Consider the following 14,058-nt stretch of genomic DNA (forward strand, 5'->3'; position numbering starts at 1 on the left):
CTGGGTGTGTAACCTCTCATATACTTGCAATCAAGATTTTCCAGCACGCCTGATCAATCCTTCCAATTCCACATGGAAATTAATAGAAACGATTGATCGGGTGGAGATGCTGCAGCATCATCGGTACCAAAAATTGAGAAAATGTATGAGCACCCCAAGTGGCAATAGTACACAGATGTTGGAAAGATTGTACAGTCAGATGGTAGCTGTATGATAACAGGCATACATGCTGATGAATGGAATTCACACGCACTACTTGTAAGGAAAGGAGACTGGAACTTGTACCTGATTCCCTCCAGCATCTCTTTTAATGTTAGTGGATCTATTTTGTCCTACAGGAAAGAGGAAACACAGTAAGCATTACGTTCCACAAATACAACTCAAACATTACATTTATAACCTTTGTCACAGTAGTACAGAATTAGCTCTGCTTATACCTAGTAATAAAATCATATAATAATATCACACACACACACACACACACACACACACACACACACACACACACACACACACACACACACACACACACACACACACACACACACACACACACACACACACACACACACACACACACACACACACACACACACACACACACACACACACACACACACACACACACACACACACACACACACACACACACACACACACACACACACACACACACTGCTTGGCGAGTGCATGAAATTGAGGCGACGTGAAATTTGTGTGCCTGGGAATAGTCGATAGTTAAATATCAGTATTTTACCAACATTCTACTATTTCACAGTGGTGTTTTTCATTAATAAACTACTGGTAAAATTTACTGATATTTTACTAGACACAATACAAGACAAATGACATTTATATTGCGCTTTTTTCCTGGCGGACTCAAAGCATCAGAGCTGCAACCATGTAAAGTAAACTGGAGATGGGGCAAGAGAGAAAATTTATACATACCTGGGGCTTCCTCCAGCCCCCTCTGGCCTGATCGCTCCCTCAACGTCCTCAGCCACCTCTCCGGAGCCAATTGCGGACGAACGGAGAGGCGGAGGAGGATGTCAAGGGAGTGATTAGGCCTGAGGGGGCTGGAGGAAGCCCCAGGTATGTATACATTCTCTCTCCTGCCCCATTTTAGGTACACTTTAAATGAGTCATCAGACGTAAAAGCCCCCCCCCCCACTCTACTTACCAGCCCCTTGCAGCTGACATGTCCCATGCCGCAGCTCTGCACTCTGCCGCCATCCCGGGATACTCGACAGTGCAGAGGGCGATCTCGAGGTCAACTCTACTGCGCCTGCGCAAGTGCTGCTGTCAATCAAGCCATATTGTCCGCCTGATGACTCCTTTAAGGTGCGCTCCATAGGCAACCAGGATCATTAGGGAGCCTTGCCGAAAGGCTCCTCACAGTTTTACATACTGGCTGGAGCCGGGATTCGAACCCTATTCTCAAATACAATCTTCCCTCTATGATACTACACTTTAACCCCCCCCCCCCCTCTTGGATGCCTAACCTTAACCCCCTTCTCCCACGGCCACTACCCACACCTAACCTTAACCCCCCCCCAATCCGTGCGAGCCCTGTCACCACCGCAGTACTACTGCACAGGCACAGAACTGTCCCGGCCATGGGAACGTGCCTGCGTCGACTGGTCCTCGACTGGCCAAAGTTACCGGGAGGATTGTGGAGGATCCAGAAGGTGGAGGATGGCGGCGAGGGAACGATCAGGCCGAAGGAGGACTTTTAATTAATCTCAGGTACATTTTAAAGCTAAATTGCTGGTATAAATGATATTTTAGTTTCCAATAGTCTGGTAAGTAATGATGGTCATGTCTAGGATATCTTATGGAGAAGCATGTGATCAGTTTGGTCAGGTGATAGATATGCAAGTCTCTGATTTGCTAGTCATGAACATGTGGTAAAACAGGATGTGACCAACAGCAAATAGGAGCTTTGAAAATCTATCAGCTGATCAAGCAAATCACATGCTTTTCCATCATGAGTTCTCCTAGACATGACCATCACCACTGGTGAGGGTTTGTGACCTCTTCTGAAGTATTATTGCCATGAGTGATCATTTACATCATTTCCTGTCTAGACAGGAAGTGGTGAAAGCTCTCCAAGAAAATTTGTGCAGTGGGGTAATGTTAGGATTTCTGACTACGGTAGTTTTTAGATTCCCAATTTTGATGTAAGGTCTATTTTAACTGAGATGTACAGGCTCAAGAACATTTCAAACCACAGAATCATAAAAGTGTGATTCATCAAGTAGAACACATTTCTCTATTTCTCAGTCCATCCTAAACACTGGCATTGATGTGGCCCTCGAGGATTGGAGTTTAACACCTTAGCTGTAGTGGATCCAAATACATGAGTCCACTATCATAACTCAGAGGATAAGAGTGTATTACTCTTATTATACAGTGATGTGAAGAACTATTTGCCCACCTTCCTGATTTCTTATTCTTTTGCATGTTTGTCACACTTAAATGTTTCTGCTCATCAAAAACCGTTAACTATTAGTCAAAGATAACATAATTGAAAACAAAATGCAGTTTTAAATGTTTTTTATTATTTAGTGAGAAAAAAAACTCAAAACCTACATGGCCCTGTGTGAAAAAGAAATTGCCCCCTGAACCTAATAACTGGTTGGGCCACCCTTAGCAGCAATAACTGCAATCAAGCGTTTGCGATAACTTGCAACGAGTCTTTTAAAGTGCTCTGGAGGAATTTTGGCCCACTCATCTTTGCAGAATTGTTGTAGTAATGTGGGCTGCTCTCTGCATCCAGTGCTCTGGTGTTCTGAAGCTCACATTGAGTAGCACTGAACACAAAGCGCAGCAGTCTTGTTTCTGCACACAGGAGAGCAGATAGCATGACTCGTAACAAAAAAAAAAGGTGGGTGGGAGAGGCGCTCTATAGTGTGTTATCCTTATTGGTAAGATCGCAGATAAAGTTGCACTTACATGAAGTAAGCTGTGGCCTGCAGCGGTGTGCTCCATGTGGTGGTAGACGGACGCCGGCTCTCGCTCTTCTCCCAAGGCATTTCTGTGTGCCAGTGACGTCACGACGCGTTTCGTCGTGTCCGCGCCTTCGTCAGGTGATCCACAGCGGTAGTCAGGCTGCCTCCTGCGGACCACACAGGGCTTGTCCCTCTATATGCTTGAAAACGTCTTACTTCATATGTAAGTGCAACTTTATCTGCGATCTTACCAATAAAAGGATAACACACTATAGCGCGCCTCTCCCACTCCCCTTTGTTTCCTTTCACCAAGCGTGCCATACAGCTAGGCACTGAGGACAAGCAGCTCTAGTGGGCTCGTCCAGCAGAATCCAGCATCTCACAACACACCAGCGCAAGATTCCCCTCCATAGATCTGTTAGCATGACTCGTAGGAAGAGAGGAGTTAACAAAGACAATAAGCAGAGCTCTCTTTCAAAATATAGAATTGGATCCATACACTTCGGTCCACTTCCTATTATGCACTGGACCAATCTCAATGTTCAGTATGTCTCTTCAATATGCCCTCTCTATGCAATTCCCCCCTATCCAGTCTTACCTCTTTAGCTTGATCCCAGACTTCCTTCTCCAGAGGGTTGATCTCCAAGGCTGGCAGAGTGAACTTGAAGTAGGGTCTCAGATTTTTGTAGACATATATGAATGGCCCTGAGGCAACAGCCACAGCTGGCGTCCGTGGCTCATTCTGATCCATTAGAAATGCAGCAACGCTAGTTGGCATGTCAAGCAAGGTATTCTCGGACAACAGACTTGTGCCCTTAAACACTTTCAGCTTCATGGTATAGGGACCACTGCCCATGTCGCCCACCACCATCTGTAAAAGGGAGACAAGGCCGTTCACGCATCAAACATCAGTTTGTTAGAGAAGATGAAGATATCCCATCCTGAAAGAGTCTTACCTTGTATTCCCCATCTCCATGTAAGTCAGCAAGAGCTAAAACAAAAGGAAAATAGGTTATAGGCAATTTATAAACTGCTACAGAGAAAGAAGGAGAGCGCAGCCTGAGGTGGATCATTGGGGATGGTGCAGGGAGAGGAAACAGTATTCACTGGAAATGGTTTTCTGGTCAATTTCTCCCCAATGGCACTTTGCTGGTGCCCTTTGCTTTGGACCCATGGAACAACACCCTCATCTGGCCAACTCCTCTCATGTTAGTGCATAACTTCAGGAACACAAGCCACCCATCACATTACAGGCATATGGGATGCCTTAAAGGGCAACTGAAGAGAGAAGAATATGGAGGCCTGCCATATTTATTTCCTTTTAAACAATACCAGATGCCTGGCACACCTGCTGGTCTATTTGGCTGCAGAAGTGTCTGGATCTCACCAGAAACAAGCATGCAACTAATTGTCAGATCTGACAATAATGGCAGAAACACCTGATCTGCAGCATGCTAGTTCAGGGTTTATGGCTAAAAGGATCAGCAGGATAGCCAGGCAACTGGTATTGCTTAAAGAGACAATGAAGCGACTGTCAGACACTGTATCTTCTTTTTCTCTGCAGAGGAGTTAAATAGTTCACTGGCCTGCTGTGTAGAATCATTTAGAATGCTAAGTAGTGTGTAAACTGCAAATATTAGAGAATGATGCAACGTTATTAAAAAAAAAAAAAAACTACAGTGGGATGCGAAAGTTTGGGCAACCTTATTAATTGTCATGATTTTCCTGTATAGATCGTTGGTTGTTACGATAAAAAATGTCAGTTAAACGTATAGGAGACACACACAGTGATATTTGAGAAGTGAAATTAAGTTTATTGGATTTACAGAAAGTGTGTAATAATTGTTTTAAAAAAAATTAGGCAGGTGCATATATTTGGGCACCACAAAAAAAGAAATGAAATCAATATTTAGTAGATCCTCCTTTTGCAGAAATTACAGCCTCTACGCTTCCTGTAGGCTCCAATGAGAGTCTGGATTCTGGTTGAAGGTATTTTGGACCATTCCTCTTTACAAAACATCTCTAGATCATTCAGGTTTGATGGCTTTCCAGCATGGACAGCTCTCTTCAACTCACACCACAGATTTTCAATTATATTCAGGTCTGGGGACTGAGATGGCCATTCCAGAACATTGTACTTGTTCCTCTGCATGAATGCCTTAGTGGAGTTTGAGCAGTGTTTAGGGTTGTTGTCTTGTTGAAAGATCCAGCCTCGGCGCAGCTTCAGCTTTGTCACTGATTCCTGGACATTGGTCTCTAGAATCTGCTGATACCGAGTGGAATCCATGCGTCCCTCAACTTTGACAAGATTCCCAATCCATGTAATGGCCGCACAGCACCACAGCATGATGGGAACACCACAATATTTTACTGTAGGTAGCAGGTGTTTTTCTTGGAATGCTGTGTTGTTTTTCCTCCATGCATAACGCACCTTGTTATGCCCAAATAACTCAATTTTAGTTTCATTGGTCCACAGCACCTTATTCCAAAATGAAGCTGGCTTGTCCAAATGTGCTTTAGCATACCTCAAGCGACTCTGTTTGTGCTGTGGGCGGAGAAAAGGCTTCCTCTTCATCACTCTCGCATACAGCATCTCCTTGTGTAAAGTGTGCCAAATGGTTGAACGATGCACAGTGACTTCATCTGCAACAAGATGATATTGTAGGTCTGTGGTGCTGGTCTGTGGGTTTATGCCGACTGTTCTCACCATTCATCGCTTCTGTTTATCCGAGATTTTTCTTGGTCTGCCACTTTGAGCCTTAACTTGAACTGAGCCTGTGGTCTTCCATTTCCTTAAAGGGAAGGTTCAGGGACCGTTGAAAAAAAAAATAAAAATCTGCATCCACTTACCTGGGGCTTCCTCCAGCCCGTGGCAGGCAGGAGGTGCCCTCGGCGCCGCTCCGCAGGCTCCCGGTGGCCGACCCGACCTGGCCAGGCCGGCGGCCAGGTCGGGCTTCTTCTGCGTTCCAAAATGCGCCTCACGGCGGCGCGCTGACGTCATCGGACGTCCTCCGGGCTCTACTGCGCAGGCTCAGTAGTTCTGAGCCTGCGCAGTACAGCCCGGAGGATGTCCGATGACGTCAGCGCGCCGCCGTGAGGCGCATTTTGGAACGCAGAAGAAGCCCGACCTGGCCGCCGGCCTGGCCAGGTCGGGTCGGCCACCGGGAGCCTGCGGAGCGGCGCCGAGGGCACCTCCTGCCTGCCACGGGCTGGAGGAAACCCCAGGTAAGTGGATGCGGATTTTTATTTTTTTTTCAACGGTCCCTGAACCTTCCCTTTAATATGTACCTAACTGTGGAAACAGACAGCTGAAATCTCTGAGACAGATTTCTGTATCCTTCCCCTAAACCATGATGGTGAACAGTATTTGTCATCAGGTCATTGGAGGGTTGTTTTGAGACCCCCATGTTGCTATTCTTCAGAGTAAATTAAAATAGGAGGGACACTTACAATTGACCCCTTATATGCTCTCTCATAATTTGATTCATCTGTGGATTTATGTCAAGGGTCACTGAGCTTACCAAGCCAATTTGAGTTCCAATAATTAGTTCTAAAGTTTTTGGAATCAATAAAATGACAACAGTGCGCAAATGTATGCACCTGCCTAATTTTGTTTAAACAATTATTGCACACTTTCTGTAAATCCAATAAACTTCATTTCATTTCTCAAATATTACTGTGTGTGTCTCCTATATGGTGTATTTTACTGACATTTTGTATCGTAACAACCAACGATTTATACAGGAAAATCATGACAATTAACAAGGTTGCCCAAACTTTCGCATCCCACTGTATATAACTGAAAATAAAAATATGAGAATATTTTCTTTGCTACTGATGTTCTAGTACTTATCCGTACTACACAACCAATTCATTATATTATAATTTTTTTTCACTTCAGTGTCTCTTTAAAAGGAAATAAATATCCCTCATAAATATCAGCGCTGCGTAATATGTTGGCGCTTTATAAATACAATAAATAATAATAAAATATCCTCCCCTCATAACCCTCCTACTTCAGTAGTTCTTTCAAGAGGATCTGTAACAAAAAACAAAACAGAAAAAACTGCCCCTGTGGGGTACTTACTTCTGGATCCTAATGAGGTTTCTCCCATCCTCTTCATGCTTTGGGATCCAGCACTGGCAGCCCCGAACAGCGCTGATGTAAATATTTACCTTTCACGCTCCAGTGCAGGTGCAGTAGCGGGTTTCCGATGGGTCAGGCGGAAAGCCACTACTGCGCCTGCGCTGGATAGTGGAAGTTCAATATTTCAGCTGCTACTGTGCTGTGCCACAGCCGTCAAGCTTGTCGGCTGATTTTTCGGGGGCTGGCAGTCCTGGATCCCGGAGGGTGAAGAGGATGGGGAAGGCCTCATTAGGATACAGAGGCAAGTACTCCCATGGGCTGTTTTTTTGGTTACAGATTCTCTTTGAAAGAGGAACTTGTCAAATCAGAATACCCCTGTGCAAAGTTCTGGTTTCCTCAATTAAATAGTACAATCTCAATTAATCATGTGCCATCACTCAGCAGGCTTCAAAATATAACAAACTTTATTAATGGAAAAAACACACACTGGGGTTATGTCATAAAACCAATTAAAAGAACTGGAGCGCTCCGTGCCCAAACATGCCGCAAGCCCACTAACACAACACCATCCATACAGGGGTACCGGTACCAGAACAGGATTACTATCCTGCAGGGGATGAAGCAAGCGGAGTGGAATATGCAGGCTGTCCGGAAAGTGTCAAACTACTGGCCAGGGTATAAACAACAATGGCTTCTGAGGTAACGGCAAGGGGTTAGTATTACTCTTCACCTGCATCGCGGGACTCACCACTCTTTCTCCCTAAGTCGTCCTCTAAGAGTTGCTGTGCGCACAGTGGGACTCTTCACTTTTTCACCGGACCTCAATCCAGACGGAGAGGTCTCCGGCCACATGAATCCAGGGGCACGCAGGCAATGCCAGATGGTTAAGCCCGGCTCAGCGACACTCCGAGCAGCTCCAGTACAAACGTGCGGGTTGAAACCCCGCCCACCTACGCGTTGCGCCCGCCTTCTACGGGCTTCAACTGGGTGTAGCTGGTTACAGTGAGTCACTTCCCCTTATACGTGCGTTTCAAACTGGTTCTTCCTCCCTCTGCCTGCCACATCCTCTTCCGGCTGCTAAACACAGCAACACTCCTCCTTACTTGTATGCACAACACAGTGTTTAAGGGAGATTGTGGATGCGACCAGACTTCTCACTCAGGTAGGAACAAGATGGGAACATATTAATGTCACTAATTAGGCACGTATCTGTTTTTAAGGGAGTAGCCATTATCCCACAGAGTACTCTATACATAGGCCATAATAGAGTTTCATAGAAAAGGTGCGAAATCCAATTAATTATTAAGGCCGACAGGTTCAAGGGAGTTCAATGTATATATCCAACGACTTTCTTTTTGCAGAAGAGTCTTCTCTCTGTCTCCTCCCCTTCCCTTATCAGGTAGTTTATAAATACCCCTAAATCTAAGGCCAGTTGGGTCACTTTTATGTGCCACTCCAAAATGCTCCGCTACCGTACTTCTAAATTCACCATTCTTTTGCTTTCCACATCTGATGTCACTTAGATGTTGTCCAATGCGTTTCTTCAACGCTTTTGTGGTCATGCCTACATATATCCTTTTACATGGACAGGTAAGCTGGTACACCACCCATTCAGATTTACAATTTATGAAGCTCCTTATCTCCCAATTAAATAGTACAAAGAACAAACAATCTTCAAAGGACAACTGAAGCAAGATTTTGTGTGTGTGCGCGCGTGTGTATTATATATATATATATATATATATATATATATATATATATATATATATATAGAGCCATATTTATTTCCTTTTAAAAACAATGCACATTGCATGGCTGTCCTGCTGAAACTCTGCCTGCAATACTTTCAGCCATAGACCCTGAACAAGCATGCAGATCAGGTGCTCTGACTGAAGTTTGACTGGATTAGCTGTATGCTTGTTTACGGTGTGTGATTCAGATACTACTGCAGCCAAGCACATCAGCTGAACTTCCAGGCAACTGGTATTGTTTAAAAGGAAATAAATATGGCAGCCTACATATCCCCCATCGGTTCGGGTGTCCTATAAATATCAGTTTAGCCCTCTAAAGCAAACAATAGACAGCAACTATAATCTCTAACCCCTGCCCCGAGAAACTGATCTGACCTCACTATCACACAGCCTTTTCTAATCCATTTCTCATAATCCTCTGGAATCTGCTTAAAGCAGTTAAACCACATGGAGTTACTATGTGGAGTTACTATGCAGGGATATTAGCTCAACCTGTCATCACCTCTCTCTTATGACAGCACAGAATCATTACACCAGCTAATTAAATAGCATTTTGGGGCCTTGTTTGCTTGTTTCTTGTCCATATGTCACATTCTACCAGCATGAAGTATGGTAACATACAGTCAAGTGAAAAAGTGCATACACTACATCTTGGCCTTTTCAAAATATTTCAGTATATATATATATATATATATATATATATATATATATATATATATATATATATATATATATATATATATTCTGTTTTTGGTCCCAACTTGTAAAATGTATGCATGTCTCCTGTGACCCTGCACTCGTTTTTTTCAGAGCAGGATCATCCACCAGGCAACCTAGGCAGGTGCTTGGGGACAAGTGGGTGTCAAGGGGCCCACCTGTCACCTTCTCTGACCTTTCACCACTTCAGCTTACCAAAAGGACCACAAAGGGGACACAAAAATACTACCTTGAATAGGGCTCAATTAATTACCGTAATCCATCATCTTTTCTTTGTATGCTTGGAGTCCTTCTAGACTAGGATGTGCCGAACTCCTTAAAGATCTTTTTATTCACAGCCTTGTTTTATGCCAATCAAGAAACTGTATACAGGTGGCTTTGTGATATATCCCCTCCTTTGCAAGATGGAAAATGTGCATAGACAATAGTTTACACTTTAAAAAGTTGTTATACACCCCCACAGGTGCCCTAAATAAAGGTCACCAAATCTGGGATAAGAGAAAAGAGTGATAGATTCTATTTGCTAACAACCCCCCTAGTAAATGACTGGCAATGCCTAATGTCCTTGTCCATTGTTATGTATAACGTGCATCAGGTTTGGTCATGTTCATTATCCACCTTATTGTACTATTCTATTGTTACATTATGGCGATTAGAACTATGTTAGTTCTCTAGCTTTTTGTTTTGTTTTGCCTGTGTCATTTTGCCTATTTTAAGTATGAACTGAACTGCCACTTCTACCCATGAAAACAAGTAGGAATGGAGGACCTGACAAAGAACCAAAACGGGTATTACTCATCCACTTCCAGTCCTGCCCCTACACTGGTTCTTCCACCTTTTACACTGCCTCCACGTAATTCCAGTTGCGCACGAAGAGTATGCTGGAGGGAGATTGGTATAGCTACCTCTTCTTGTTCCATCTGCTGGGTCTCAGTCCTGGAACTGCCCAATTAAATGTCATAAAACATCCAGCCCTAGTGTCATCTGTATCCAGTAATGTTTCGAGTTTTACTCTCTATTGCTGTCAGCCACATTGCACATCTCATTGCCAGAATGAGGATACATGACAACAGTGGAGAATGTGAATTGGAACAAGGCTCAATGTAATAAAGAGACCTGGAAGATACAGGGGCTGGACAGATGATACAAAGAGACCCAGCAGCTGTAACAAGGCCATTCCAATCCACCTCCGTTTGTACAATCTGCATTGAGGGGCAGTGGTGGTGAGTTGAATTACATTATTAATATTGATTGGAATGCCGTCAACTATAGCTTTGTATCACCCGATACAGTCCAAAACTATGAAGCCTTCAAATGTCCAACACTCACATCCATGGCCACTGTGCTTGTTGCTTGTTCGAGGAAATAATCGTGATCAAGGTGTGAACAATAGAAACTAGGTTACACATGCCTTAATGGTGCATGTCCAGTACGGAGAAGACTGTACTCGGATGGGAGGGTGGCCACAAGAAGGCAGCCCTGGGCAACAGCAAAAGGGTCAAGGTGGATCTGGAAAGCCAGAAGCTCCCCACTATAGAGGTAAATATTCAGATTTCAACCGTTTCTTCCTCACTGGTTTGCTTTAAAGGACAATTGAAGCAAGAGGCATATGGAGGCTGCCATATTTATCTCCTTTTAAGCAATACCAGTTGCCTGACTGTCCTGCAGATCCTCTGCCTCTAATACTTTTAGCTACACACCCTGAACAAGCATATGCAGATCAGGTGTCGAGAAAGAGAGCAAACTGAAGAGAGCTGTGAGTTTCCGATTAACCACATAGTTCTGAGCTTTGGCAAGATCACGATATGGTGATTAAGAGCAACAAAATAATATTATTTCATATCTCCCTTTATCTAAAATCTAGAAAACAAAAATCTCTAAATGGCCAGAGATAAAAAAACACAGCTTTAAGTTAAGGCGGAATGAAATATGGAAGATACTTACCCAGGTAGAGGCCCTCTAGAGCAGGGCTTCCTAATCATGTCATCAAGGACCACTAACTCTGCATGTTTTGCAGAAAACCACAAACATTCACAGGTGAGGTAATTAGTGCCTCAGCAGAGCTGATTAACTACCTCTGTGCTGCTGGTGGCAATTGAGGACAGGGTTGGGAAGCCCTGCTCTAGAGGTTTCCTACGTCCTCCATGCCCCCACTGTTGTTGCATGTGGACCCGTATAACATATCGGAGAAAATCTTGTCAGATATGTTAACATGGACGCGGTCACTGCCGTGTACAATCACAGCCATTCTGTAACTTCCAGAGGGTCCCGGGCAGTGGCTGTGGTCTTAAAGGGAAGATTCAGGGGGAAAAAAAACAAGTTCAACTCACCCGGGGCTTCCTCTAGACCCTGGCAGCCGATATGTCCCTCGCCACAGCTCTGGTGTTGCAGATGCAGATGCCGACCTCGCCAGGTCAGCATATTCTGTGCCTGCGTGGTCACTCGCGCTAACGTGGCCTGGAGTGTTCTGCGCACGTGCAGAACTACCGCGCCTGCGCAGAACGCTCCTGGCCACTGGAGCAGGACCACGAGCGGTGCGGTCACATACTTGAGCAGAAGGTGCCGATCTGGTGAGGTCGGCATCTACAACAGAGGGGACCCCAGGACAACAGAGCTCCGGTGAGGGACATATCAGCTGCAAGGGGCTAGAGGAAGATAAGTAGAACTTTTTTTCCCTCCTCGGATATTCCCTTTAAAGTGGACACAGGAAGCCTATGGAGGATTCCCTCTTCATAGGTAGGTATCTTTTGGGTTATCTTTCACCTCACATTTAGACTGAGAACTACCTATAGATGCCTATAAATCTCACAAACTACAGAACCACTGGATGCTGGTGAGAACCACTGCATGAGATTACTATACTTACCAATGCAGGATGAGAATGTATGCAGGCCTGCAACAGGATCATAATGGGCATCCAACCATTTTGAGGATTCACTGAGAGGAAAAAAAAAAATACATAAAATGATGTCATAAAATGATGCACTGCAAGCATATCAATAATAAGGAAATTGGCTAAGGGTTGTTTCACACAGAAAATCGCTAATTGTAATCGCACTTATATTTACACATCGATTTCGCTTTCCTATACTTTTAACACAATCGCTGTAAAAATGCTACATACAGTGCTTTTGCGATTATAATAAAAATGATTCTCACTAGTGTGAAATATCAGAAAAGTGCTTCAAAGTGTTTTTGGTGTGAAACAGTCCTAGGCACTTTCGCTAAATACACATGATGCAGTTTCCCACCCGATTGAAGGGAGTCGTACGATTATTTCGGACATATCTGATCTGCTCCCATTCCATAAGGATCGATTTTCCAAAGTTATGGGAAAAATCGATCCCCTCGTCGATGGGGAGCAGTTTATACCCAGCATAATGCTAACTCTGAGAAAATAACAAGGTGCACAGAAGAGTAAGGGTACACACTATTCAATTTCCCATCCGAATGACAGGTAAACTGATGGCAAGTTGTATTATGTGTAAATATCCAAACTGCTCTGAATCGATAATAAGATCGATTTTCCTATGATAACTTTGGAAAATCGATCCAGTTAGAGTGGGCATGTTGGAAATAATCCTTCAATTCCCGTCAATCAAACAAGAAATTGTCTGTCTTTAGTATTAGGCACTAGGTTACTACCTGGGGAGGTTATAGTCAGGTACCAAGGAAAAGGGGAGGCATAAGTACTGGGACGGAAGGGGTCAAGTGGGAGGGCGCAGTACAAGCAACAGTTTCTTTGCAACAAATCATTCCCTCGCAATAGGCAGCATAGCACCAGAGCCGGGACAAGGTCCTCCAGCACCCAAGGCTGAGACACCAAAGTGCGCCCCTCCATCCCTCCCACCCCAGCCTTCACACACTGATTGCTTTTAGACTAAGAGGTGCCCCAGGGCCCCCCAACACCTTAACCTCTAGTTATCTGGCTTGCAGTCACTGCCATGTATCCCCCTTTCTTATTTCTTTCTTCTTCAAACACAATAGGGGAATGATAGCTGAGTGAGTTATGCACCCCCCTCCTACACTGCGCCCTGAGGCTGGAGCCTCTCTCGCCTCTGCCTCGGCCCGGCCCTGCATAGCACTGCCAACCCATAGCTGCCCAGGCTGCTGTGCCACCCCCGGGCACACAGACACGTCATGCATGATATAACTCACCCCTCCCGGCTGCTGTCAGATGAGGATGACATGATGCCTCCAGGTTACTGGCAGCTTCAAAAAATAGTTGCCTAGCAACAGGTAACTATCGAGCACTGCTACCCATCAGTTTGTGTCATTATCGTCATAAACATGCGCACTGGGTTCTCCACCTTGCCGTTTGTCTCCGCCCATCGGCCTGTGCTGCCTAACTATGTCGTCATGCTCATGCGTAGTGGGTTCCCCTTTCGCACAGAATAGGCCACACCCCTTTCTTTCATTGCGTTTCACATGACTATAAGGTCACACCCCTTTCTTTCATTGAACGAGACAGCGCATTGTTGAATGGATTGAGTATAAAGGGGGCGTGGCTCCGAATCACTGAAGCTGAGGCATTTTGCGGCTTGTCCATAGC

At 44.6% G+C, this 14,058-nt stretch overlaps 1 protein-coding gene across 2 annotated transcripts in view; it reads right to left on the reverse strand.

The window, feature by feature from the left end:
- Window positions 1–13,855, reverse strand: part of BBS1 (Bardet-Biedl syndrome 1) — a 36,826-nt gene extending 22,971 nt beyond the window's left edge. Inside the window, exons 1-5 of one of the 2 annotated variants that reach the window (XM_068260141.1) lie at window positions 13,665–13,853; window positions 12,373–12,443; window positions 3,908–3,942; window positions 3,550–3,822; window positions 286–332 (exon numbers count right to left, since the gene is read on the reverse strand). In XM_068260141.1, coding sequence (XP_068116242.1) covers window positions 286–332; window positions 3,550–3,822; window positions 3,908–3,942; window positions 12,373–12,443; window positions 13,665–13,696 — 458 coding nt within the window. In that variant the 5' untranslated portion in view covers window positions 13,697–13,853. Of the gene's footprint in view, window positions 1–285; window positions 333–3,549; window positions 3,823–3,907; window positions 3,943–12,372; window positions 12,444–13,664 lie in introns of both variants that reach the window. The other variant, XM_068260140.1, reaches the window with a different exon arrangement.
- Between the last annotated feature and the right edge of the window lie 203 nt (window positions 13,856–14,058).

The sequence above is a fragment of the Hyperolius riggenbachi genome, chromosome 11 (assembly GCF_040937935.1).
Source record: "Hyperolius riggenbachi isolate aHypRig1 chromosome 11, aHypRig1.pri, whole genome shotgun sequence".
Taxonomy (NCBI): Eukaryota; Metazoa; Chordata; class Amphibia; order Anura; family Hyperoliidae; genus Hyperolius; species Hyperolius riggenbachi.